This window comes from Lolium rigidum, chromosome 5, assembly GCF_022539505.1.
Source record: "Lolium rigidum isolate FL_2022 chromosome 5, APGP_CSIRO_Lrig_0.1, whole genome shotgun sequence".
NCBI classification, from domain to species: Eukaryota; Viridiplantae; Streptophyta; class Magnoliopsida; order Poales; family Poaceae; genus Lolium; species Lolium rigidum.
This window is the reverse complement of record NC_061512.1, coordinates 255,237,179-255,265,101: the sequence shown is the minus strand read 5'-3', so window position 1 is coordinate 255,265,101 and position 27,923 is coordinate 255,237,179. Positions and strand designations below refer to the sequence as shown.

At 46.2% G+C, this 27,923-nt stretch overlaps 2 protein-coding genes across 2 annotated transcripts; both read left to right on the top strand.

Moving 5' to 3' along the window:
* The first annotated feature begins 4 nt into the window (after nucleotides 1-4).
* LOC124657482 lies at nucleotides 5-9,934 on the top strand. Its single transcript, XM_047196027.1, has 5 exons — nucleotides 5-178; nucleotides 7,807-8,145; nucleotides 8,237-8,488; nucleotides 9,507-9,608; nucleotides 9,675-9,934. Exons 1-4 carry the CDS (start codon nucleotides 5-7, stop codon nucleotides 9,546-9,548), a joined length of 807 nt encoding a protein of 268 aa, XP_047051983.1. The 3' UTR covers nucleotides 9,549-9,608; nucleotides 9,675-9,934.
* An 11,615-nt stretch (nucleotides 9,935-21,549) lies between these two features.
* LOC124653029 (CBL-interacting protein kinase 23-like) lies at nucleotides 21,550-24,793 on the top strand. The gene is made up of 14 exons (XM_047192084.1): nucleotides 21,550-21,729; nucleotides 21,984-22,046; nucleotides 22,447-22,518; nucleotides 22,604-22,711; nucleotides 22,797-22,877; nucleotides 23,011-23,064; nucleotides 23,160-23,285; nucleotides 23,460-23,549; nucleotides 23,632-23,751; nucleotides 23,832-23,948; nucleotides 24,026-24,145; nucleotides 24,225-24,281; nucleotides 24,380-24,454; nucleotides 24,590-24,793. Exons 1-14 carry the CDS (start codon nucleotides 21,553-21,555, stop codon nucleotides 24,686-24,688), a joined length of 1,359 nt encoding a protein of 452 aa, XP_047048040.1. The 5' UTR covers nucleotides 21,550-21,552; the 3' UTR covers nucleotides 24,689-24,793.
* Nucleotides 24,794-27,923: the final 3,130 nt, after the last annotated feature.

Genomic DNA, 27,923 nt, shown 5'->3' with positions numbered 1-27,923 from the left:
GGCGATGGCTGGCCGGAGGCAGAGCGAGCTGGCGGCCCGGGCTGACGGCGTGGGCTGGAGGCGGCGCGTCCTGGCGGCGTTAGCTGGAGGAGACGGCGCGAGGAGGCGACGCTCGCTTGCTGCCGTCGCAGCGCGAGAAGGCAGGTCGCTGGCCTGTCCAGGCGTGGAGGAGGAGCAGGTCGGCGGCGCGTCCAGGCGTGGAGGAGGAGCAGGTCGCCGGCGCATCCTCGCCGGCCGGCGCGTCCGGGCGTGGAGGAGGATACGGCGGCGGAGGCTGGCTTGGACGATGCGATAGAGAGCTCCTTTGGGGGAAAATGAGGGTGGGGGCGTCTGACCCCTGTTGGATTCGGGCCAGGTGCGGGGCGCGAAGTGTTTTTTCGGGCGATCTCAGCCCTGCCCAGGTGCGAAGCTCGTTTTCAGCTTCTCTACCGGGCAGGGCCAAGAGGCCTTTTCCGGGTGAGGTGGGCACTGCCCGGACGGCAGAACCGGGCTAACAAACAGCAGAATTCTTAGAAATCTCGGTTGGGATGGGACGGCAGAACCGGGCTAACAAACAGCAGAATTCTTAGAAATCTCGGTTGGGATGGGAAACGTTGGGTTGGACCGATCTACCAAACACTCCCCGAACTGAGCGGAAAACAGAGGGTCGTTCTCCTCTTCGAGTCTCCTGGCGGCGGCGACGGCGGCGGCGTGAAGCACGATTCGGCCATCTTCCTCCCTGTTTCTTTCCTGAGCGCTACGTCTCGTTCATGTTGCGATGCACATGCACGAGGCATCGTTATAGCACGGATGGTGAGTAGGCGAAGAAGCTTGAGGCTGGCAGAGGAGCGAGCACTACGAGGGGATTGGCGAGGCGGGATGATTTCGAATGGAGGTTGTTGAGGAAGGTTGATCGTTTTCCTCCCATTACTTTGAATGGTTATTAGTGCAGCGTTGATTTTTGATTTATCCCTTGTGCTGTTTCCTAGGGCTGCATAGGTGCTAATGAGCTAATCCCTATCGCTTTTGGTTTTTGTCCTGGAATCATGGAGCTGGCGACGACGGACGAGAGAGCGACGAGGAGGAGGCGGCAGTGACATCAACGGCTGAAGGATGCAAAGGAGGATGAGCAGGAGGCCGTGACGCAAGAGGGCGTGGCTGTTTCTCGCTGGTGATAGAGAATGAGGAAAGAATGGCGATCATTTGCGTCTCCTCGAAGGCATATCAGTGATGATCCATATCGATCAGGTAAATCCTAGACCTCGGTCTTCAACTTTCTTGAGCCCTGGCGCACTCTGCAATTAGATCTCTCCTGTATCTTATTCAAATGTTCAGTGCCTATGTATGAAGGTCTGGGTGAGATCGGTGAGAACAGGACATGGTTTGCGCCGCTGACGTTTCGTATCTGGGTAGATGAGCAAACATATCTTAGAGCATGTCTAACAGGCCCCTTAGGGGTGTTTGGTGTGGCTTTTTTGGCTTTAGACGTCAGCCAAAAGCACTCTAAATAGGTGCTTTTTTGGCTTTTGGATTTTGGAAGCCAAAAACAAAGATCCTATTCTTTTGGCTTCCAAAATTCAAAAGCCAAAAAAAGCACATATTTAGGTGCTTTTGGTGGCTTTTGCCAAAGCCAAAAGCCAAAAAAAGCCACACCAAACACCCCCTTACTTTTCTGCCCCGTATAACGCTCGAATTTCGCCCCGTATAAAAAAAATGGTCGATCAGACACCGCTCCGTCTAGCAGAACCCGTATTTGACCCCGTATATTTGTAAATTTAAAACCCCGGGAACTTTCATTCATAGTTCGTCGATCATACATAGAAATCGACGTACCTACATACATACAAAATGCGCGATCGGCTCGCGACTTCTAGTCGGAGAGGTAGACGATGGTCGCCGCCTGCGCCTGCGACTGCGCCTCCCGCGCCTCCGCCTCTCGCACGGCGGCGATGGCCGCCGCCCTTTCTTCCTCCTCCGCCGCGTCCTTCTCGGCGGCGTCCTTGAGGGAGTCTTCAATCGCCTTCAAGAAGGCGGGGTCCTCGTCTTCCTCCTCCTCCCCGGCGAGCGGGGCACCTCCGCCGCTGGTGCTCCCGATGGTCGCCCTCCACGCCTCGCTCACCCGGCGTTGGCGCTCCCACTCGCTTCGATCCGCTCGCCGGCGAGGCGCTACTGCGGCGGCGGCAGTCCATGCAGGTGGCGGCGGGTGGAATGCGGCGCGGGGGAGCGGCTAATTGCTCGCCGGAGCAGGAGGAGGAGGCGGCGGCGCACGGCGGAGCTAGGGTTGCGAGTGAGGGGACCCCTCACTCGCACCTGCGCCCACTATAAGTACGGGGCGACGGGGCCGATTTCCTGGGCCCCGTATTCCGCCGAAACGGGCCGGCCCGAATACGGGGCCTGCTAGACGCCCAAACTCGCGCCGGCCCCGTATCCCGCCGGAATTTTACGGGGTGAGCGGGTTATACGGGGCCTGTTAGACATGCTCTTAGGCGGGAACAGTCCAACTGTCTCTTGCTCGCGTCCCCTCTACCTAGCCCAAGATGGAGTGGTCCGCGTTTCTAAATCTTAGAGCATCTCCAGTCGCGTCCCCCAAAGCGTCCCCCAAAGGGATTTGGGGCGCGCCGGACAAAAAAAGCGTTCCAGCCGTGTCCCCCAAAGCCCATTTTTGTCCGGCGCGGCCCGATACGGTGTCCGGCGCCCCGAGCCCGTCCCCGTCCCACAGGGGACGCTCCGGGGACGCCGGACACAACGAAAAGCGAGGCGGGCTCCCACATGTCGGCGACTATTTGCATAAATCGTTGGTTCGCGCCTCTTTCTCGTCGCTCCTTCCTTCCCGCGCCTCCCACCCCACCGCCGCCGCTGGATTTCCCGGCCGTTTGGGCGTCCGATCCGTGCTGCGAGTCGGCACCGTTGTCGCGGCCGGGGCTCCCGCCGGTCGTGCCGCCGCCGCGCGTCGCCGGCGCCTCCTGAATGCGCCGTCAAATCCGCCCCACCTCCGCGCACGTAAGGTGCTCGACGACTTGCCGTGTAGGCGCGATTGGTCGCCGTTTGTTGCGTCGTCTGCCTCGGCGCAATTTTAACCATTGATTTTGCTTTAGCCATGGACAGCGACGATGAGATGGTTGCCCCGCTGGCCGGAGGACGAGCAAGCGTTCGACGACGACCTGTGGGAGCATTTGCTGATCATCGCGTCCCTCCGGGACATGCTTGACGCCGAGGCGGAGAAGAGGAAGAGGCCGCGCCGCGGAGGATCAAGGCCGGGAAGAAGGAAGTCGAAGCCCCGGCAGAGGATGGAGGGGCATGCCATGCTGCACAACGACTACTTCGCCGACGGGGCAACACATGCCGACAATTTTCTGCGCCGGTACAGGATGAGCAAGGGCCTGTTCATGAATATCCTCCACGGCGTTCGAGAGTTCGACCCCTACTTCAAGCTCAAGGTCGACGCTGTAGGCGTTCTCGGGTTCTCATCCATTCGAAGTGCACCGCCGCCATGAGGATGCTTGCATACGGAGCACCTGCCGATACACGGGACGACTACCTTCGCATGAGTGAGTCTACTGCCATTGAGTGCATGTACAAGTTTTGCCGAGCTGTGGTGGGAAAGTTTGGCAAATACTACTTGAGAGGGCCAACCGAGGAAGAGACCGCAAGGATCATGGCACAAAATGCTGCCAGAGGATTTCCTGGAATGCTTGGAAGCATCGATTGCATGCACTGGGCATGGAAGAACTGCCCGTTTGCTTGGAAAGGTATATACAAAGGGCGTCATGGATATTGCAGTGTGGTGCTTGAAGCTGTCGCAGATTATGACCTGTGGATTTGGCATTCTTTCTTTGGCATGGCAGGATCACACAATGACATCAACGTGTTGCAGCGGTCTTCGGTGTTCAGCAGACTAGTGGAAGGGCATGCTCCACCATGCAACTATGAGATCAATGGCCACCAATATACCAAAGGCTATTATCTAGCCGATGGTATATATCCAAAATGGGCCACTTTTGTCAAAACAATCTCGAATCCATCGAGTCCGAAGAATTCTCACTTTGCTACACGACGGGAGGCTTGCAGGAAGGATGTCGAGCGGGCATTTGGTGTGCTTCAAGCACAATTTGCCATTGTCCCGTACCCTGCTCTAAGCTGGTCTCACGACCAAATGTGGGAGGTGATGCAGGCTTGTGTGATCATGCACAACATGATCATCGAGGATGACCGCAAGAATCATGTTAGGTCACATGTTGGTCCCTATGAGTGTCAAGGCCCTCTCGCGGAGGTTGATCATGAGTTGCCTGCAGATTTTGCTGATTTTCTCGCCATGCACGCAGAGATCCGTGACAGCAATGTGCATGAGCAACTTCAAGCTGATCTCGTTGAGCATTTGTGGAGGATCAAAGGAAATACCGTGGCACCTTGATGTATCATCTAGCCCTTTTTATTATATTTGATTACTTGTTTTATTGTTTGTTGTAATTTAATTTGAAAACAATCCTCGAAAACATTTTTTTTCATATGCTACATTTGATATAAATGGTTTATGTGTTAAAAAAATTATTTTAAATGTTTGGGGGCGGCGTTTGGGGGACGCGCCTGGGGAGCGACGTCCCCCAAACGCGGCACGAACAAAACACGTCCCCCAAACGCTCAATCCGGCGCGGTTTGGGGGACGGTTTGGGGGACGCGGCTGGAGATGCTCTTACACTGCTACAAATTTGTTCTTACTCTTTCTGCTTAATTTATATCCTTCACAGAATTGTAAATGTTCATCTTTGGAAGGAACATTAAAACAGATTGTGACCATTAAGTTCAGTATTCAGCTCCAGCTTCTAAACCAGTTGTGGTGTGCAATTGCACACATCGAAATGACAAAATGCTCTGTATGTGCTGAATTTTTATAACTTCTGCAATGGCCAGCATGGTTCGCTTATAAATTTCCATGAATAAAAGGACAATGCCTTGATTTTTCCACCGCAGTGATTTCTGTTTCCCCTACTTGTTCTGGGCAGTTTACGTTTTCCTTGGATGAAAAATACAATATACAGACTTTAAACTGATTTGAACACCTTTCTCTACTCTTAGAGATATTTCTGCCCCGTATCCCGCCGCTTTTTCGCCCCGTATCGAAAAGTTGCTAACGGAAGAGCCATTCTGTCTAGCAGACCCCGTATTTCGCCCCGTATTTTCAAAAATAAAAACCCCGGGAAGTTCAATTTCATTGATCATACTACGGATCATACATACGGATCAACGATTCTACATCCAGAATGCGCGATCCTACTCGGGAGGTCGACTAGGTACGAGTCCGCCTCCGCCTCCGCCTCCCGCAACTCCGCCTCCTTCGCGGCGGCGATGGCCGCCGCCACCTCTTCCTCCTCCGCCCTCTTCCTCTTGGCGTCGTCTTTGAGGAACTGTCGTAGCTCCTTCAACAAGTCGGGGGCCTCCTCCTCATCGTCGGCGAGCGGAGCTCCTCCAGCGCTGGTGCTCCCGCTGCTCCAAGCCTCCTTCGCCCAGCGGCGGCGCTCCCAGTCGGCGCGCCACTCGTCGAACTTGGGCCCGCTCATCGGCTTCATCGGCGGATCCTCGTTGTACCAGCGCCCGCCCGCCGCGATGTCAACGAGCTTCGGCGGGACGTACGCGGCGCCGGCGTACCTGCAGGCCAAACGCCGGCTCCCGGCGGCGGATCTCTTGCATTGGCGCCGCCACGCATCCTCCACGTTGTCCGGCGAGCGGGATCGCTTCGATCCGCTCGCCGGCGAGGCGGTACTGCGGCGGCGGGCGTCCATGCCGGATCTGGGGTGGAATGCGACACGGGGGAGCGACTAATTGCTCGCCGGAGCAGGAGGAGGAGGCGGCGGCGCACGGCGGAGCTAGGGTTGCGAGTGAGGGGTTAACCCCTCACTCGCACCTGCGCCCAGCATAAATAGTGGGCGGAGGGGACGATTTCCTGGGCCCCGTATTCCGCCGAAACGGGGCGGCCCGAATACGGGGCCTGCTAGACGGCCCAAACCGCGCCTGCCCCGTATGTCGCCGGAATTTTACGGGGTGGGCGGGTTATAAGGGGCCTGTTAGACCTGCTCTTAAAGGCTACATCTCAGTTTGATCCGTTTACCTGCAATTATACAGCTTCTGCTGTTGATATGTCAAATTAAATTCAATCATGCTTCCACTCGTATGAAATCATTGGATTGATCACAGCCACGGCAGCTCTGATAGTTATGTACCCCTACTCAGTTGTAGATCAGATTTTTGTTCCCCTTTCTAATGTTCCATGGTACTCAATAACCGAAAGTATGTTTCTATGATCTTTTCTACTTCATCCTTGCCTATTTTTAACTCCGAGGGCCTACTGCAAATATTAAGGGTCTAGGTTCATTGCAGATATGTATGTGTTCATATCATCCAGTTTATGGCCTGTGCTCGTTTTGGACATTAGTAGTTTCAGTGTTGCACTTCATATTGCATTCAGCTTCAGTTTTTAAAATAGCTTGCATTAGCGCTCATCAATGCTTCAAATATTCAGTTAGATACTTACGTTTGATCAACTTAATAATCAGTCTCTTACTGGAAATATTACCACTTTGCACATTGTTTATGCCTTACGCAACTATGCAAATGCCGTCCACATATCTTTATAATCATCTCATGAAGTACTTACGTGTACATACTTGTATGATCATGACTAACTGATGAACGAAAGCTACTCAAGAACATGGGTTCAGCTAAGCTAAATGTTCTATGGCTGTTTATGAGTTTAGATTTGCCGAGGATATAAATAACTATAGATTTGCCTTCCTTTGGTACGAAAGGGTCATGTTTGTGCATGCTATGGCTTGACTTAGATAAATGCTCATCTTACTTTCCTTTCTTGAGTTATTAAAGGCTTACATTGAATCATTCTTCAGAAAATGTTATGTTGGTGCAGAAATAAAGCCCGCTTTCTCGTGAGGGGCATTCAACACGGTATGTTGGCTGATGAACTTTTCCGCTATCACGTTAATCTGATGTACACTTGCTAATTTTTTTATTTCGATGGTTTAGTACGTATTAACTTAAGGAGATAGCCAACTGCCAACTCTATGGATGCTAAAAGTTCCGCTCTCAAGAACTTGTCCTTCCTATGACATTTGAATGGTTGAATCATGTGAGGATGGTGTAAAATTTTGCTCTAACCATTTGCATCATCTTCTCATAAGGCGATAGGAGAAAATGTAAAACTGAAATCATTTATATAGGTTTATAATTTATAATTCTCATGAAAAAATATGAGCCACTTGTACCTTAAATCATTCAAAACTTAACAATGTTTTCTTTAGCTAAGTTTCTTAGATTTTACTTTACTTTTTCGCTAAGTGGACGGGCGCGGCAAAGCGCGCTTTCATGGTCTAGTAAGAGTGACAAGCAACTAATAGTACTGCTTCAAACAGAACATTATTGCACATCATAAAGTGCAATTTGACATGTTTTTTCTCCCATGTTTGGTCTTTATTTATTTATTTACTTTCATACACTACTAGGAAAAGGCTTATAGCCGCACTTGTTACCACCGGCAAGTACGATTTGAAGATGCCGGCGGTAAAGCCTTCCAGGGTGGCCTAACCCTACCGCCGGCGAGATTGAATGGATGGCGCCGGGGGTGTGCCCATTACCGCCGGCGAGTTGGGCACGAAGGTGCCGGCGATATAATGGGCCGCGGGATCCCAATTGGGCCTGGCCTTACCGCCGGCGATTTGAGCCCAAAAGCGCCAGGGGTAACCCGTCCTACCGCCGGCAGTTACGGAACGAATCCGCCTGGGGTAAGTAAAACTGGGCCGGGCCTTTTTGGGACGAATTTAGCGCCGGCCTCCCCATTCCTTCTCGCCGGTGGTAGTTTTCAGCTCTTCGACCCACCATCCTCTTTCCCGTCCCCAACACACGCACCATCCCCTTACCCGTCCCCAACACACGCACACACAACTCGCCCCCCTCACCCAAATCCCAAATCGATCCACCACCGCGCATCCTCTCGTTCCATCGCCCTCCGTCGCCCTCGATCCATCGCCCTCCGTCGCCGTCGCCCTCGATCCATCACCGTCGCCGTCGCCCTCGATCCATCGCCGTCCGTCGCCGTCCATCGCCCTCCGTCGCCCTCGATCCGGCAGCGACGCCGCCCCAATCAGCACCCACCCCACCGAGGTAACGGGATCTCACCCGACTCTCCCTCTCTTGTTCCGATTCCGTGGTTTCTGATTGAAGTGTTTGCTGATCTGCGATTTTGTTTGTTCAGGAGGAGGAGGTGACGGTGGAGAGGACGACGGAGGAGGAGGAGGCCAGGCTCAGGTACCTCGAGTTCGTGCAGCAGGCGGCCACGCAGGCGGTGGTTCTGGCCGCCGCGGCCTACGCCTACGCCAAGCAGGACACGGGGCCGCACCGCCCGGGCGTCGACCACGTCGAGGGGACCGTCAAGGCCGTCGTCGGCCCCGTCTACGACCGCTACCACGCCGTGCCGCTCGACCTCCTCAAGTTCCTCGACCGCAAGGTGAGGACGCGCGAGAGCTAGTTCATTCTCTTATTAGCTGGTTGCAAGGATTTAGACCCTAGTGTTTTGTGCTGCTCGATATCCACAGAGTTAAAGGGGATGGAATTCGTGTGCTGCTCGATATCCTGTCTGATCTTACTATCGTGCTGCTCATGTCTAGAAATTGAGGTGTTCATTCAATCATTCTCATCTGCAGCACACGCCCAATACGCTCATGGTTCGTAGGTTTGACTTGTAGCGCCTTAGTTGGTGGCTTGGTGCTAGGCAAGGATTAATTGAGATCATTTTGGTTGAGATGTCAATTTCTTCTCTTGCATCTAACATGGCAATTCAGTAAAATGATTAACAAGTAATGTTTTCTGGATACGCTAGTGTCTCGCTAAGTTTTATACTTGCACTTCTATCAATTGGAGAATAATCCTGGAAGTAACTTGACTGGTAAGAATTTTATTTGTCCATGTATCTTGCTTCCTTGCATCAGGCATAGCAATCTCTAAAGCTGGTCTCAGGCATAGCAATTTTTTTACTGGCTTTATAGGATACTTACTGTGGCAAGTGGCATTGCAGTATACAGCTGCTTGTGTACTAGTTTACTTGTTTTGCCTGCTGCTCTGCAGGTTGATATGAACTAGTAACTGCTAGTCGCTTTTGTTTGTATATAATTACTAGGTGACACTCCGCGCGTTGCTGCGGAAGATGTAGAACATATATTCATAGGAAAAATGAAAGGAAAGTAGTTTCATAAAGAAAATGCCCATGTGTTGATGTTGTAGAAGGAAGCACCCAACTCATCTTGCAAAGATTTCAGGATGATTCTATCCAGCTAAAAGATGCAGTCTCATTGTTCAGTTTGTTACATCATAGCAAAAATACTCATGTACATACCGTTTCCATTCTATGAATCTTAGTTCATGTTTCTTGCACACATGGGTCAGGTGGATAGTGATAGATATACATAAAGATGACATCTTTCTTGCCATCATCGATACATAATATTTTGAACTATAATTTACAACAGGATGAAACAACTACTCTGGATCCAATGACCGATGGAGTGTGATTCCTCTATGCCTTTACATGAAATATATATAACAGATCTTAACAATGACCAAAGTATGAGGTAATTAGATTTAATTCATACTAAATTACTCACAAACATCATGGAATTGACGGGGTGTTTCTTCAGTTTCACAGGTGGCGTCAGCAGACGGCGTTGACTCCGGTGACCGGCCGCTGCAACATATGCCTGCGTTGGGCGTGGTCGGTGGCTGGTATGCGATACTAGCCATGACTGTCGCGGTTGTTCCATGTGACAGTATTCTTGGTATATATTTTTGTATTGAGGATTCTTGTATATTCTTGTGTGTATTCAAACAATTGAAAATGCGTGTAATGGGTACACCTAGTTTTTGTGAATATTCTTGTATATATTGTGTATATTCTGCATATTCTGTGTAATTCGAGCATTTTTTTTTTGCTCCTGCTTAATGTTACCCCCGGCGGATTGGAAAGTGCCGGCGGTAAGTGTTACCCCTGGCGGATTGGATGGGGGCGCCGGTGGTAAGCTCGATTACCCCTGGCGGTTTTGGAAGCGCCGGCGGTAGGCCATTACCACCGGCGAGGTGATCGCCGGCGAATACGAAAGTGCCGGCGGTAAGCCTTTTCAATGTGCCGGCGGTAAGCCTTTTCCTAGTAGTGATATATATAACACAAAACCCAATATGTAGCAAAGAAATACCAACTCTGTACAATTTGGATCCCAAAAGACGTAATAAACCAAAGCCTCCCTTTGGGAACATTTTGTAGCCAAGTAGAAAATTTAAACCAAAATAACTATATAAATGACCAAATAAAAAGCTCTTTTGCGGTGGAAACTATCCGGAGGATTTGGCACCATCATTTTTTGGGTCGCCGATCAAGTTTACCCGTGTATTAGGTAAAGAATTCTAGACGGGCGAGAAATAGAAAAAACCCGTATTTATCTACACCAAAATGTATCTTAGAGCAAATCCTTAAAGCATCTTTAGTCGCATCCCTTAAATAACTGCAGGTAAAAAAAGCTCTTCAATCGCATCCTCCGAAGTTAAAAAGCGTCGTATTTTGTGGCCGGTGTTCCCGGTGGAGACTCTGTACACAGGGGACGCGTCAGAGACGCCGAACACAAATGAAGTGCCGGATGCATGCTTGCACACCCTACTTCCCATATATCATTTTATTTTCTCTCACCTACTTTTCTCACATGGGTTGATCTTCTTTATTAAAATGCATGCATCCCTTTGTAGGACGCGGCTGAAAAGGATCTCTTTTTATCCATATTTTTGGTTTCTTTTTGTCCGGTGCTCTCTCAAAAACAGTCCTAAATTGTTGTGCTGGACGCTTTTTGAGGGACGCGACTTGAGTTGCTCTTAGCTTATCTCCTATGTTTGGTTTCCTTACCAGCTCTTTTTATTACCGATTTCGTTCTGGACAGTTTTTGACTGCCCACCGGTGATGAACTGCCATGTGACTTTGTGGTTCTCTTTACCTCTAATGCAGCCCCTATTTGCATTCCAAAAATAATTTTAGCACATCATCTTCAGTCGCGTCCCTCAAAAAAGTTCGGTACGACGATTTGGGGCACGTTTGGAGATAGCGCCGGACAAAAAGAGACTAAAAATCTGTACAAAAAATAGGCCCTTCCCAGCCACGTCCCTCAAACATCATCCGGATGCATGTATCCCACGGTATGATTGCTGCACCCCCATGGGGCTCTCACAGACGTTTGGATTTTCGGCCGTCCGATCGAGCTGACGTGGCGCGATCTCGGCCGGCCGTTCGTCCAGGGCGTTGAGGCCCTCCCGCAGACCCACTTTTTATCCATGGGTCCTGTAAAGCCCTCTCGGGCCAGCCTCTCGCGTCGCGCGTGCCTGCGAGCAGAGGGAAAAGGGCACCAAACCCTATCCTCGTCTCCCGCAGCCGCCTCTGGCCATCTCCCCTCCCCTCGAGCCTCCCGCAACCGCCGCCTCCCCAGCTCCCGCAGCCGCCGCCTCGATCCCCGCCGCCGCCTCCCCAGCCGCAGCCGTTGCCTCGCTCCCCGCCGCTCCGCCTCCCTAGCCGCCACCCGCCCTTCTCCTCCTCCAAGGTCCCATCCCCATCTCGTCGGTTGGCCTCCTCCATGGAGCTCGATGTTTCTTGGTGCTCTGATGGCCGCCGTCGACGAGATCGAGATGGAGCAGGGATGTCGCCCGTGTGATTCTCCTCTCGGTTGTTGAAGGGAAATAGGGAAGAGTGGAAGCCATCTCCGTGCTTAGCAGGCAGGGGACGGGCCGCTGATCAAGCTGCTGCTACTCTCTGCCTTTTATTCTTCGCGGGAGGTGAGAGGAGCAGCAGCGGGCTGTACGGCCGGCCGGATGAGCTGCTGGTGGTGGTGGAGAGCACATCTCCAAAGGCACTTGCTGCGAGGGAGTTCTGTAGCGCCCCTGCCACGATAGCATTCCATCTCCCATACCATGCCCCTCCTCTAGCTGGCTGAGAGGAAGAACGGCAAGAGCTGCAGAACCACACCTCCATCTTATGCGAAGAAGTGAGAGATCAGATGAGTGTTGGCCATGGTGGAGGATATCGACGAAGCCTTGCATTCTACATTTCTATAATTATCACTACTGCCTTGTTGGTGTACAATTTTTCAGTTATAATTATGTACAATTTGTGGTTCAAGTGGATGATTCCTTAGTCTTGGTAATTAGAAAATCATAAGAAGTTGACCACTGATCCTGATGGAAAATAATTGGTGTTGAATTACAGTTGTTTTCCAGACGATGAGATGGAGGGGATGAAGCCAACATTCGGCGATTCTTCCAATTACCTTCAGAGACGAAGAACTCGGCGTTCCAAGGAGCGAGTGCAGTTGGAAGATTATGGCCAATGATTTGTTGTCTCGGAAGATCGGAAGCTTTATCGGGATGACATCCTTTACCAATACACGATCGGCCACCTAAGTTCTGGCCTAACCAGTTTTCTAATTTCAGGTCTGAATCTGATTGCTCACTGCCTGTCGACTGTACTTCTATCATTACTGTGCAACTTAATTATAGTAAAATGTGTTTCTATTACTTGCTAGGAAAAATTAATTGTAAATATCATTTCTGGTCTCGGTATCACTATCGCCTCCTAATCTTTAGTTGTAAGTGTTGCCATTACATTCTTAGATGGAACATCATGTGTCTGACTGAATTTCATTCAGATCAACACCGCATAAATATTCTACCGCCGTGAAGCACATACTGGATTCTCTTTTGGTCGGCGAGGAATCTGGGACCGGAACCAACGAACGATCGCTGAGAAATGTGCCGCGGGATACAATCATTCAGGATGAACTACTCGTCCCTCGTCTCCCGTGCATGCGGCAGCCGGACAAAGTCGTCGGCTTCTCTCCACACTCTAATTCTGATCTGCTCTCTCGTGCTCCAAGTAAATAATGTGCAAGGCGTGCGGATCAAGAGGAATGACATCTGGTTTCCTGTCAGTCCGCCGAGGGCTTGTTCATTGTCAACATCGGAGATAATTTCGAGGTAAGCGTGAAGATCTGAACATCAACTCAATCTCGTTTTCATGCAATAGGATTGGTTTCTTGGTGAGTGCTGAGTTCTCGGGTCAACCGAATAGGATCCAGTAGATATACGTATTCTGATCCCCTTATTGGTTTCGTTTTGCTAAATGCCATTCTTGATGCAGTTGGTTTTGTAATACATGCAATGGTGAAAGTTAATGCATTACACCGTTAGTGAAAAAAAAACTACCGGCTCACAGAGAGGCTCACTTACTATCTGCTATGCTAAGTCAGTAAAGCATAAAAATGGAGCACAAAAGGACATTACAAGGAGCACTGCATAAAAATATTCTTATGTGCAATTTTAGTGTGTAGAGCTGTTGAAAATAATTTACAGGGATGTTGTACACTTGTGGTTCTACAAGCTCGAAATGCAATCCAATATAAAAAAACATATAAGACTATAAGAACGAAACACTTCAGGTGGACTTTTCAAGTACGCAATTTGTGTACACTCGGTATTAAGTAATGATGTTGAAATTATATTATACTATAGTGAAAAGAAAATTTATTAATTCAGTTGTGCTCACTCTCACATGGAACCTTATCACTCGACATGCTGGTATGGTGTTTGTAAATAATTAGGAGAAAAAACTAGCAAGGTTCCATTGTTAGGTATCTCATATGTGTGTTTTGTGCACTTCACCCTCCCAAGTTTCTTGTTTTTGAATTGTGAAAGTACATCATGGTCTCCAAATTCACGAAGTTCTAGAATTATGTGCTACCCGCTCCGGATGACTACTTGAGAAGGTGAATCGAAACCCGTGCATAAATGCTAAACTTTTTACTCGAAACCTTCCATACTAAGTTGTATTTTTTTGTTGAATTATCATTCAGGTTATTGTAGAATGTGTTCTTTAGTGCGCTAATTGATTGTATTGTCTTTATTTGGATCGTAGGATGTTGGACACCTTTGGTCAAAATTGTAGAAAGAATCGGACCTTGTACAACGAAGAGCCCGTACTTGGTGCTGAAATGTGTGGTGGGATGGTGGCCGTGGGTGGTCGTGGTGGCTTCGGTCATGTTGGTGGTGGTTGCGGAGGGCGTGGGCAAGGTGGATCGTTGGGTGTTCAAGGTGGTTGTCTTGCTGGTGGAATCGGTAGTGTTCATGGTTGTGCGCAGGGCTCCGCCCATGGCCGTGATCCTGTTGGTCGAAGGTGTTTTTTGCATGACTTGGCCCCGGGTGTAGTCTCGGTGAGGCGTTTTAGCTCTAGCTCATTCAGGTTTTCATTGGTCGTGTTTGGATTTCTCCAATGTTGCAGCTTGTTTGTTTAGTGTAATTTTTAGGGTACTACTAATTTAGATAATCAAATTTTGTTTGCGATGCCAAAATATGAGGGGATTTTGCATCTAATCTCATGGTGAAAATTAAATTGATGTTCATTATGATATTTGTTATGCATGTTGCTTAACCTTCTGTCTGAATATTTTGTTAAGGCGCCAACAGTAGCAGCTGCAGCCTACCTGAGACTAGCACGAAAGCTTGCTATCCTTCCTTCAAATAACCTTTCGTATTTAGAAAATTTCTTGTATATGCCGAACTCTTTGTAAGTCACATTTATTGGAAGCTCTTTGTATCTATTTTCAAGCTCAGTTGAGGAAGTTGATTGTGAGTATTTTGATTAATAGAAGAATTCTGAACTCTAATACTAATATCTCTCTCTTAAGTGGCACGTGAATATAAGATATCTTACTTTGAATACATATAGCACCGAGAAGGTCAGCATAGCTCTTTATCTGAGTTCCTCCTTTCACAATTGTAAACAATGTTATATATGAATGTACAGAGAAATGAATTTGCATATGCATGATAACATTATAAGAAAGCACATATTGGATCATCAGTTCACTTGCATAGGACATGATACCATACTCATAGTTGATAATTTCCCATCGAACCTTCACGAGTCCATCAATATGTGCAAGAGAAGGTATTTCCCGTTGTGTGGTTTGCCCTTGTTTTTTCTCTTGGCTTTGGTCATGTGGTTCTTTAGCTGGATCGCTAGATATTTTCCCCTGTGGTTTGGACTTTCATTTATTTATTTCTCTTGCCTTTGGTCATGTGATTTCTTCGTCTAGACTGCTATGTGAAATTATATTTACTATATACATATTTATTTGGCAGGTCTCCTTTGTGAAGTTCGAATCTAAGTTGGCCATGGATCTAACTTGCTGCCTCTTTTTGACTAAGTTTCCACCTGAATTGAAGACATCTTGGTTATCTAATATTTCTAGGTAGAGTGGGTAGCAAAACCGTTAATATTTGGACTCAATTGACAATTGTCTCGTGTTCAATTCTTATAATGACCTTCACTCTTACCACCAATTCCCGTAAATACAGATGTAAGTTTAGTTTTTGAATTCGCTCTCCTTTGTATGAACTCTCAACATCCCATAGTTAAAAGGCATCGCTCCCTTCCCCCTTCCATGTTAGTCACTTATTTGTATACAACACATTAATGCCACTTTGACTATGAATAATCATATCGGTTCTTTGGGTCCGGTGGACATAAATAATTAGCCTTCACTTTTATTTTGAGTTCAGAATGAGAGAAACCAGTAGAGGATTAATTCCATGCTTTCTAAATCTAAGCACACACAGTGAAATCATTGTTGATGTTGGATAATGTGTCAATCTTTTTTGATCGTTTACTTTAGTTTGTTGCTTAGTTAGCTTGATGAACTTCCTATCTAATCAAGTAATATGAGGTTTGTTGGGTTGCTTGGTTACTGCAACTAGATAGTGTACCAAGTTCCGTGGCTCCAACCGATTTTGTTTAATTTTTTTATATTTTCAGAGTTTAAGTGTAGAATCTAGGGGTGGGTTATGGCGAGCTTGCTCATATGGTCGCATGGATATTGATTATTTGTACGGACATGGCATCAGCCGCACCATGGGATGGGAATGTGTGCCAAGCAAAAATGTTTTGACTGATCTGTGTATTTCACATGTGTATCTTGATGTAGCATCCCACTTTGCAATATAAGTGATGGTATACGGTTGTGCCAGCCAAAGTGACAGATTGGTCAACGGAAGCGTTCCATGCTGCATACTGATCAACAACCTTTAGCACCTATCAATTGGTTCCCTCCAGCCCAAGTGTTTTTATACTACACAACATGAATATATTTTATCATGAAATTGTAGTACATCGCATTATCACTAAAATAGTTTGTTTATGGCCTATGTATGCACTTCTTCTTTTCATGTTCAGTTTAGAGCAATTGATTTATCATATGCATGATGGTAAAGCGGGTTGTGTTATTTGGAGCATGGCATCACATATTGCAAAATCTAACTTCGCCCGCCCATTGATAGCCAGGTGCTCAAGGCAAACCTTTTTTTCATTTGCTACCTTTTCTACTCGAATATGCATATTACAAGTATCCGTATTTTTGTCCTCTCGTACTCACGTAGGGGGTTTGTATTTACTTCCGGCTTATTACAAACATAATTGATCTTTTATATTTGTGTAAGTCTATACAAAAATGGTTGCTTTGCAGTATTGAATTTTGTACTGTGATCTTAATACTTATGTATGCATTGGTCATGACTAGGGAAACTATTAGCTTGCAGGATTCAATGCGTGTTGGACGCCTATATATAGTGCAGATTTCTACTGATTAATTATTATCTTCCATATTCTTGGTAAACTTTAACCTCTGATTATTCAGTTGGGTGGAGTTTGCTCATAACCCGGCAACGTGAGAAGGTTCAGCTCTTTTATTGATATTTCAGGCTATGGTATTTCTAATGTGAGAATGTCTTTAAAGGTTATTATTTTGAGTTTCTTTATATCTTTCTCTCGCATGGCTTTTTTTAATATTGTAGATTGCTCTTTCAAATTTTGTTCTCATATATGTGCTTTCATTCTCATACGATCCACACCTGTATGATGCAGGTTGTTGAGGTTTTAACCATTCTCATGCTTGAGGCGATGGTATTATTTGTATGATCACGGTGGTTAAAAAAGACTACTTCGGTTTGTGGAAAGTGATCTGTTGTAGCCACCTTTGTTTGTACTCTGGTCAAACAATAATGGTTAGAATTGCAGCCAAGGAATTCTTAGAAACATTTCCATTTGTTGTTTAGAAATCGTAGGGTTTTGAGCAGGGTTGCTGCATTTCGTTTGTATGTAAATGAAGATCTGCCTGGGATCAACGTGGCACATATACCATTTGTGAACTAGATTAATCTCACAATTCTTTGATGTATGCAATTGAGAGTCTGCTTCAAAGGCTTGTATCTTTGTATTGTGTTTCTACATAGAATTCGCAGAAAATCTTAAAAGGATAATATGACATCTTTTAGTTTAATCATATGTACGATTTGTATAAATGTTCAGTATAGTGTTTTCCAAACCACCAATGCTAAAGACCGTGGATGCGCACACCCCTAATTTTATTGTCTTATTTTATTGGGGCCGACTAATTTGGACCCAACACAAAATCTCCTGTGAATTGATCAACTTTAATTGCTAGCATGTAATTGTTTGGAGAAAATGATGATTCATATTCCTAAACTTTGCAAGGGTTATGCACTCATGTAGTGTTAGGTTGTTTATAGCCTCTTCAGTTTATCAATTTTATTGCTTTTGACTCTGTTATCACACTTGTGTGGTAGGTTAATTAAATTGATATCTTTGAAATTGTGTATGGTTCCAGTAAGTGTGTTTCTGATGTTCTCTTCATTTTATATCTTATTATATACGTATTACAAAAACGTTCCTTCCTTACTTCTTTACTTCTGTTGCTCTTAGAGCCAATGTGTTCACAATTTTGTGTGCTTTTTACCCTCATTCCATCATAGAAAGTTTGTTTTGTAAAACCTAAAATATGTATTACCATTTTCACCTTATTTTCACGGTTGTTATACCAAATATAAATCATAGTGAATTTCACGGGGTCGTGCGCCAAGGCGTACATCTAAATCTAGTTTTAATAGAGGGGATCACTCCACGTAGAGCCTCTACCGGGAACGTCGGACATAAAATGAGGCGCTATTTAGCTTTGGAAAACACGACTGGAACACTTGTTTCTCCATTTCTTGTTATCTGGGGGATACGATTGGAGATGCTCTAAGTTGGGCTTGAGCATACCGAAGCCATCCGTGTCTTGAACCATGCTTGTAAAAAGCACTAGTTGATGGCCGGCGCGGTCAAACTCTTGTGTTCTGGGCGTTTGATGTACGGATACCCTCAATCATCATGTGATAGTTTATTTTAGAGAGTAGTCCACATAACACCCCTGAACTTGTAGCAAAGTTCAGATTACAACCTTCAGCTCCAATACAGTTTAAGTTTAAATCACAACCCCAAACTCTCAAAACCGTTCACAAAACACCCCTATACCATTATTGAGTAGTTTTTGACTGGTTTTGTACCACGTGGTATTCTTCTCTTTCCTATCTCTGTACGCATCAGCAAAAAAAAAAAAATTGAACAAGGGTAGGGTTTGGAGACCCTAGAAGCTGCTAGTATTAAGTAGTGGGTACAAATTACAGAGAAGATCCTACAGTTTAGGAGAATTCTGGATAAGGACTGAGCTTTTACAGAAAAGACCCCATAAAAATGTGGAACACGCCATCAGGTCCTCGAAGCTCTGCACCGCAAATGGGAGTCGCCGTCGAGTTGCTCCGCCAGAAAACGAACACCGGCGCCGGGGACGAACCACTTGGTCCGGCTTCGTGGCGGAAGCGATAGCTCTTCCCCTTGGACTTCTTGGTCCTTGGGAAGTCAGATCTCCAGGAGAAGGGCCGCCATTCGGCCATGTGATGCAGGGGCAGGGCGCTGACGCCGGCATATGTCCCCCGTTGAAGAGCTTCCCTGGATGAACGCCGCCTCAGCAACAACGTCGGCGAAGAAGAGGCAGCTCCATAGCACCTCTTGGGCAGCCGCTGGCTCCGATAGGCGTTGGGCGCAACGTCGGCAGCATCTCCTTCCTCGCCACCACGGCAGGCCAGGGAGAAGCAAAGCCGATGGCTACTCACCACCGAGCGAATCCAGCAGAGGTAAGACCTCCTGGATGCAGATGAACTGGTGACGGCGTGTCTGCGCTCCTCCTCGCCTCCACGGCCGGCCAGGAGCTCGTCTCCAAGGCCAGCCAGGAAAAGTCGCTGCCCGCCGCTTCCGCACCGCAACAGGTGGTGCTCCGCCGCTTCTTTATTGAAGGAAGCGTCAGCCCCCTTCATCCCTCTCCCCTCCGACCACCGGAGAGGAAGAAGAAGGAAGTAGGACCCTACATCAGGCGAGATCCAGGCGGCCAGATCTCCTCCTCCGCCTCCACTACCGGGCAAGGAGTCCACTACCGGCAACCTGCCGCTAATCCTACCTAGGCTATGTACCTCAGCGCCTCCCCTCCGCCCATCTCCACCGGCGTCGCCGGCGAGATTGGCTTCGGGGCAGCCCGGCACCCTCGAAGAGACTCTCAGGTACTGTGGATAAGAGAGAGAGAGGAGGGGGGGGGGAATGAGCCGCGTGTACCCGGAGGCATACGCATCAGCAATTCAGCGGTACTATCTTTCTCCAGGCAGCTACTCTCCGCTGCAAAGCTCGCCACGGAAGACCAGCATGTGCTCCACGCCGCCCCCTTCCACCCCACCCTCCCGCGCCATCGCCCGTGGTTCCCCTGTTCGGCCGGCAGATTAGACGCTGCCAAAGACTGATGCCTTCACGTTTCACTCTCACCTGAGCGTATCCACACACCTAGGATCATGAAGCTTCAATCTATTTGTAGTTTCTTCGACCATATCGCCGAAATTTCACTTTCATGCAAACCTTTCATGCAAACCTTCTCCTTAATTAATAGATTGGGGCAAAGCTTTTACCCCCGTTTAAAAAAAAAGTCCACCATGCCAACTATTCATCTCCGGCGAGATGGAAAACAATTCCTGCAATATTTGCGCCCAAGGACGCATGATCTGCGTACCCGCCCAATCGATTGGAGTTTTGGAAACGGTACGCCTCCACCACAAAGCTCTCGTTCGCCCTTGTGTATAGTGTAGCAGCTGTAGCTAGCTAGTTCCTAAAACTAGGAGTGGTGTCTCCCACCAGAACGGGTCATTTTCTGAAGGAGTTAGCGGGATGAGATGAAGCAAGAAGAGTGAAGGTTTCGGAGACAAATAGAGAAAGGAGATACTAGCTCACATGGCACTATGATGTGGCTGAAACGTTGTATAAAATCATTCAAAAACGTGTAGGGTTGTTTTGTGAACGGTTTTGAGAGTTAGAGGGTGTGTCTTAAACGGTATTAGAGTCAAGGGTTGCAATCTGAACTTCTTTGCAAGTTTAGGGGTGTAATGTGGACTTCTCTCTTTATTTTATCCCCTAGGCCTTGTTTAGCATAGAGTTTTTGCAGAAACTAGTGAAAGTAGTACTTTAGAATATTGGGTAAAATCTTTATCTTCACCTAATCGTGATAAAATGGTATTTTCAATCCATTACATAGAGGTAGAGTATTGGAGATCGAGAAAATACATTAAGATTTTTTAAAAAAGTTATAATTTAACTCGCACAATACTCGAATACCAAACTACTTTTAAAAGTAAGTGTGGATTTAGAGTTTGGTGGGATTATCCCCACTAATTTCCATAAAAACTCTACTATCAAACAAGGCCTCAGCTGGGGGAGGTCGTCTGACAGAAATAATGCACTTTAAAAATGTTAGAATCATTGAGGTACTTAAATACGCATGATTGCTATATTCAGCACACAGACCGGAGTATAATAATTCAAGCAAGACTAGTCAAGCATAATAGTTCAGGATTTAGGCCGATGAACTTAACGTAATGCCTATGACATTTGTGACATGTTAGTACTGTCTGCATCTCCAATACTCTTAAAATTCTATCTTTTTTAAAAAATTCTAGGTGACACCATTGAATCTTGTTATCTCCTCGGCCTACGTTAGTACTGTCTGCATCTCCAATACTCTTAAAATTCTATCTTTTTCAATCCATTACATATCAAAGGAGTAACTAAAAACGACGCCAAACATCTAAAAAGAAGGACGCCAGGCGGACCGTGGAGAAAATTGCCAAATTACTCGCGTGTGGAACCGTGGAGTGTGTATGGTTACTACGAAAACTCCACGCCACAGCTTACCTTCGTCGTCACGACTCGGGCAGGCATGCGACGCGCGCGGCCGGCCGATTTCCTTCTTCTCGACTCGTCTGCCTCGTCCTATACATAACCGGTAGTACTACTCTGTCTCTCCCTCTGTTCCTGGATCCTGAGTGACCCCTCCCATGCCTGCGCGCGGTCGTACGAGAGCGCGTACTAGTGCAGCGTGAGGATTAACACAAGGCTACATGCGGCACCTGCAGCCAGACGAGGAGCTGCTTGTGCAGTGGAGGCCCTGCGACAAGGAGAGGTCCTAGTCTCCGGCTCGTCGGAGGAGCAGATCCGGGCGACGGACGAACATCATTTGATCGGTGGTGACCGATTGATTCGAGGGGCGGTCGGGCGGGGGAGGGAAGATGAGCTCGCAGGGCGGAGGCGGGAGGACGCGGGTGGGGAGGTACGAGCTGGGGAGGACGCTCGGGGAGGGGACGTTCGCCAAGGTCAAGTTCGCCAAGAATGTCGAGACGGGCGAGCATGTCGCCATCAAGATCCTCGACAAGGAGAAGCTCCTCAGGCACAAGATGATCGACCAGGTGACACCATTAAATCTTGTTATCTCCTCGGCCTTCTGTTTTCTTCTTCAGAGATTACAGTAGGAGCAGGAGACATGCTCGAAAAATAAAAGATCTTTTCCCCATCCATATCTCCTCCGTTCTGACGTCGATTCGACCCGAGATTTTGACGCGGGGACGGACGCCTCGTGCGTGTCCGTTGGAAAGCGCATGCGCAGTTTAGTGTTTGTTATCTGATCTTGACCTTGATGTGCGCATGATATTGCTTTCTGCAGCTAAAGCGCGAGATCTCCACCATGAAGCTCATCAGGCACCCCAACGTTATCCGGATGTACGAGGTAATGCATATACAGTATATCTCTAGGATTTACTCCTTGATATGTACTGCCCTGTAAATGAAATACAGTATATTAGCACCAAGTAAGTAAATATACTGTACTTTTTAAGTTGTTATATGTATTTGTGCAACCTGAAATCATGAAAAATAAAAGTCAAGAATAAACACATCAAAACTTGCTCATGAATGAATTGTGTTTACCACATTCGGTAACTTTTATCCAAACTACGACTTTTGTAGTTGTCTTCTCCGCGAAATGAAATTATTTGTACTCGGTTCATCCTAACCTCAAAAGGGAAAAATTAATCTGTTCATCTTCTGGAATTTTGTCTTTTGCCTTTGAATGATAATATTAATATGTGCCCATGTCCCCACTTAATGGGTGTGTGTACTTCGCGAAGGTCATGGCCAGCAAGACAAAGATATACATTGTGATCGAGCTTGTCACTGGTGGCGAACTTTTCGACAAAGTTGTGAGTAATTGATATCTTTTGAACATACTGGGTTATGCTTCCCACTGTGCCTATGTGCTTAATTTCGCTGTGATTTGGGGTCTAGGTTTCCCACAGAAGGCTGAAGGAGGACGACGCGAGGAAATATTTCCAGCAACTGATCAACGCTGTTGACTACTGCCATAGCAGAGGCGTGTATCACCGGGATTTGAAGGTATGGTGCAACTGTTTTGTGGAGCTTAGTGATGTGTTCCATGGCAAGAAGAGTGGGTAATAGCTTCTTTTTCTCCATCTTTTAGCCTGAGAATCTTCTGCTTGATGCGAACGGCACTCTCAAGGTGTCGGATTTTGGATTGAGCGCGCTGTCACAGCAAGTGCAGGTACATAAATTGACTCGCTTCTCTTGTTCAGTTCGATGAAAATCAGGGTCATGGAAAATCCAGTCTATTCTCGGCCTATTTTGTTGGTTCTATGTTCTGCTATTTCTTTATGAATCTCTTTGTTATCTTGTAGAAGGATGGACTGCTGCACACGACTTGTGGAACTCCCAATTATGTTGCTCCCGAGGTTCTTCATTTACATCCATGCCTTATATTAGTTATATAAATTTCTTCATTCGGGTAAATAGTTTGTTCTCATTTTTCATTACTCTTGATGTACAGGTTATAATTAATAAGGGTTACGATGGAGCCAAGGCTGATCTGTGGTCATGTGGGGTGATTCTCTTTGTCCTTATGGCGGGGTACCTTCCGTTTGAAGATTCAAACCTCATGTCACTCTACAAGAAGGTGAATTAGTTTCACTTCTCTTTTGCAATAAATTCGTTACTTCTTTTGCGAGAAAAACACTACGTAGTACTTCTCTTTTGCAATAAATACGTGAAAAACACTAGTACTACTAGTACAAATGCTTGGCTTATGTTACCAAAATGAGTGCTTAAAATTTAACATGTGTTTATGCAGATATACAAAGCAGATTTTACTTGCCCATCTTGGTTCTCCACAAGCACAAAGAAGCTCATCAAAAAGATACTAGATCCCAATCCTAACACTGTATGTTTATCTGCTCATTGCTAGCATATCAGCCTTCATTCTGTTCATAAATGGCTCATGATATCGTTATGGCTCTGAGCAGAGAATAACTATTGCTGAGGTTATTAACAATGAGTGGTTCAAGAAAGGATACCAGCCTCCTACGTTCGAAACAGAAGACATTAATCTGGATGATGTCAACTCTATATTCGACGAATATGGGGTAAGTTTTTTTCTCACCTTATCTCAATGTATATCATAATGTGGTGAATCGACTACGTAACTTTGTTTGTTTTTATCCAGGACCCAACACAGCTTGTCGTGGAAAGACGAGAAGAAAGACCAGCGCTGATGAATGCTTTTGAGTTGATTTCTACCTCCCAGGGTCTCAATCTTGGCACACTATTTGAGAAGCAAACGGTATGTTCATGTTCTTAAGTTGTTTATAAAGTAAGATTTTATAATCATGAGATTCTGATTATGAAATTTGGTAATAGGGTTCTGTTAAGCGAGAAACAAGGTTTGCGTCGAGGCTGCCTGCAAACGAGATATTGTCGAAAATCGAAGCCGCAGCAGGACCCATGGGATTTAATGTACAAAAGCGCAACAACTGTAAGGTATTGATAGATAAATAATATCAACTTATTTCCTTCTGATCTGAATATTATTCTGATGAAAATTATTAAATTGAGTTAGCTGAAGTTGCAAGGAGAGAGCCCTGGAAGGAAAGGTCAGCTGGCAATTGCTACCGAGGTATACTTTGACATTGTGCCTTGTCTTGTTAACATGGTTTGTTATACTGTTCTTGCATGGGAAATAGCTTGAGATCATCGCATTTGCAATAACCTCAGGTTTTTGAAGTCACACCCTCACTCCACATGGTTGAACTCCGCAAGTCGAACGGAGACACCCTTGAATTTCACAACGTATGATTGTCACAGCTTCATCCAGCTCAAACTGAGATTGCATCGCTGAATTTACTTCAGAACTTCAAATTTCTAGGAGGAACTTAATGGTTTGAATTTTGTCTAATATTTTACATGTTCTCATGCACCACACAGTTCTACCATAGCATCTCTAACGGACTGAAGGACGTCATGTGGAAGCCGGATGGCAACATAGCTGAAGTCGAGAGGATCCTGCACCACAGGTCCCAGTGATTGGCACTAGCCTCCTGCTGTTTTTTTTTCATGTTCTAGATTTGGTTCTAAAAAACAAGGATTCAGATTATGAATGGATGGGTGCGGAGAGTTGCATTAGCTTTATTTTTTCCCCTCCAGGTTTATAAGGTTTGCATGTATTTCAAGAAAGACCATCAATTTAATAAAAAAATATGAGTTATGTGCCACAAGAATTTACGATTGAAAACTTATTTTGAATGTAAATCTAGTGGTATATTTTATGACATATAACTTGCATTTTGTTAATCAAATTAAGGAGCGGTTGTTATTTTTTTTCTTAAAATACGCGAAGCCAAGACTTATAAACCCATGATTTAGAGGACTATTGAATTTATTATCACTGCAATGATGAAGGTGACGACATTAATGATTGAATTATCATCTCTGCAATGATAAATGTGGCATTGAGGAGAGGGGAAGCGTCTAGTCCTTGGAATGATGGATCTCGTGCACTCTAAGTGTGTTTTAGGTTTAGTATCACAAAAATGGAATCAATCTAATAGCGACGATTTCGGCTCTAGGATGCTAGTTCTTAGGCTGGTTATAGTTGAGAGTAACTTAGACTAGTAACATATGTCATGTTACTAGTCTAGGTTACTACCTTCATAGTGGGTAGTAACTTATATATGGTGTCACGCATTGTATCATTTATTATGTTGTAGACTCATCTTGCCTTTAGCTGTGTGATGTTATGGTAACATAGCTAGTTACCACATCACTCTTTTATTTATTTATTAGCATACCATGTCACCAAAATGCCTTGAGATGTGTTACTCTTACTATGAGCAGTCTTAGTGGCACGTGCACGAAAACTTCGTGGTTGTCATCAATAACGGTAGGGGAGGGAATAGCTGCGACAACGTCGCCTCGCTTTGATGGCGATAGTGGTTGGTAGTGGTTGTTAGGTGGTCTAAATGCATTGATGTAAGTATTATTATATTTAGGGTGCTTTGTACTTTTTATGAATTTTTCTAATATATCTAGATCCTTCCCGCAGAAGAAGGCATTCACCGGCTCTACTAAAATTACATTTTCTTCTGAAAAACACAATACACAAATACATACATGCACTCACCTCTATGAACGCAAGCACAGACACCCTACCTATATGAGGATCTCCGAGATACTATGTCCGAGAAACCGAGCGATTGAAGAAGTTACCACATGCCACTAAAACAATATTGCTCCTTTACGAGACATGAAAGCCTCAAACTTCCATCCTCTTCCTTTTTTTTGCAAGAAAATGATTTATTAATCATTATCAACAGTAGTACAAAGAACACCAAAAATAACAAAAATTACAATTAGATCTTACGACCACCTAGCGGAGAGCTTGTTGTATTAGATGAACGGAAAGTCGTCAACGCGAATTAGCTGAGAGTTCCACCATGCGGCCTGACCACCTGACCAAGCAGCTACATGTCTTCAAGTTTTCACGAGGTGAAGTCGTCAACGCGAATTAGCTGAGAGTTCCACCATGCGGCCTGACCACCTGACCAAGCAGCTACATGTCTTCAAGTTTTCACGAGGTGGTCAAGTAGATCATCAAGAATTTTTTTGTTGTATCTCCCGGACACGAATTTGCTGATGCATCTGTTTGAAGTTTGGCCTTTTCACGTATCGCGTTAACAAGAGGTCCCATGGAATCAAACTTAAGATCATGTCCTTGATCACGTTCATCCTTGGCAACTATGTTGTACATGATGACGCAAACGTCCCATGTTTCATATTTATCCCACGTTGGTGGCAAACAATAGCTCAACAAGATTAAAGCACTTCAAATGCTCACTCCATATGCTTCTGTTATGTAAAGACAACTCTTTCTTTTCTGGTCATGTGGATTGTAGATTGTTCACAAATATCGTCCACCAAAGATAGATACCACCAACATGGCGCTACTTGAAAGGACACCTTAGCCCAAGTAGGCTTTGTTGTAAATAACATGTGATTATGGGAGTAACCATGTTATCAAGTGATATGAACACGCATTACTCCATATGGTTGAAGCACTCATATATATGTGGTTGGAGAACACCCATTATTCAAAAGGAGGGGAGGAAGACGACATCTTTTAAACTCTACCATTTGATCTTATATTTTGAATTATATGAATTCACAATGAACTCGAGGATGGGCACATTTCCCAAGAAAAATACTCCTCCTTATCCCATGCTCAAAAAAGGAGTAAGATGCATTATTTGAAGGTGATAAGTTTGTCCGACTTCTTAAATCCCACCGACCGTTGGATGCGTTAAACCATGGCCCTGATTAAGCCAATGCGGCCATGAGGAGCAAATGAATGAGCTGGTCACATTGTCTTGATGGCCCGGTTGCACGTGTCCATCTAACCATCGTGGTAGGCCGGTGGCACTCGACTTGCACCCGTGCAAAGTTGCCACACGTAACTTTAGGTTTGTCTTAAGTGCAATATTAAAAGAATCTAAGATGGACGTTGCTACACGGCGGCGCCGCATATCGGTGAATCCGTGCGGCGGCTACCAGTATGCCCCGAGCGATAAACACAAAAGGACGCACGAAAACCACCAAACGCGCTGCCCTCTAATCACGTCGCTTTGGATGTCATGTCAGCCAGTACTTTCTCTTTCTACCGACATGCAGTGGCAGCTAAAGTTGTTCCTTGCTGAGTAAAATATGAAAACACGAGAGAGGATAAGCTACACTAGTACTCCATAGCGTACCTGTCCAATTTCATTGCCTGACATTTTGCAGGACCAATTACTACATGGCATAGCTGCCAGGTTTAATTCGGCATAGCTGCCAGGTTTACTCGAACGATGTGATAAAACACACATTCTCCCCTCTCGGCTGTATAATTACCTGATTAATTCGGCATAGCTGCCAGGTTTACTAGCAAGATTAGCTTAGATCTCGTGCTACTATCATATTATGTAGTTCATCGCTGCCAGATTAATTAGCCCTAATTGCCAGGTTTACATGTTAAATAATGACCATATTAATATAGTTACCAGATTAATTAAGCGTAATTCCCAGGCTCACAACACCTAATTGCCAGATTAATTAATCCCTAACAAAGGAGAAGGCATAGCACAGTATGGATTCTGGCGAGGTCCATGTGCCATCATGGAACTCATCAGCCATCATGGCTCCGTCGAGGTCTTCTGCTTCTCCCGACAAAACCACCGATATGTCCAGGACTCCTCACGGCAATTCCTCGATGCACGTCGGCACGCAC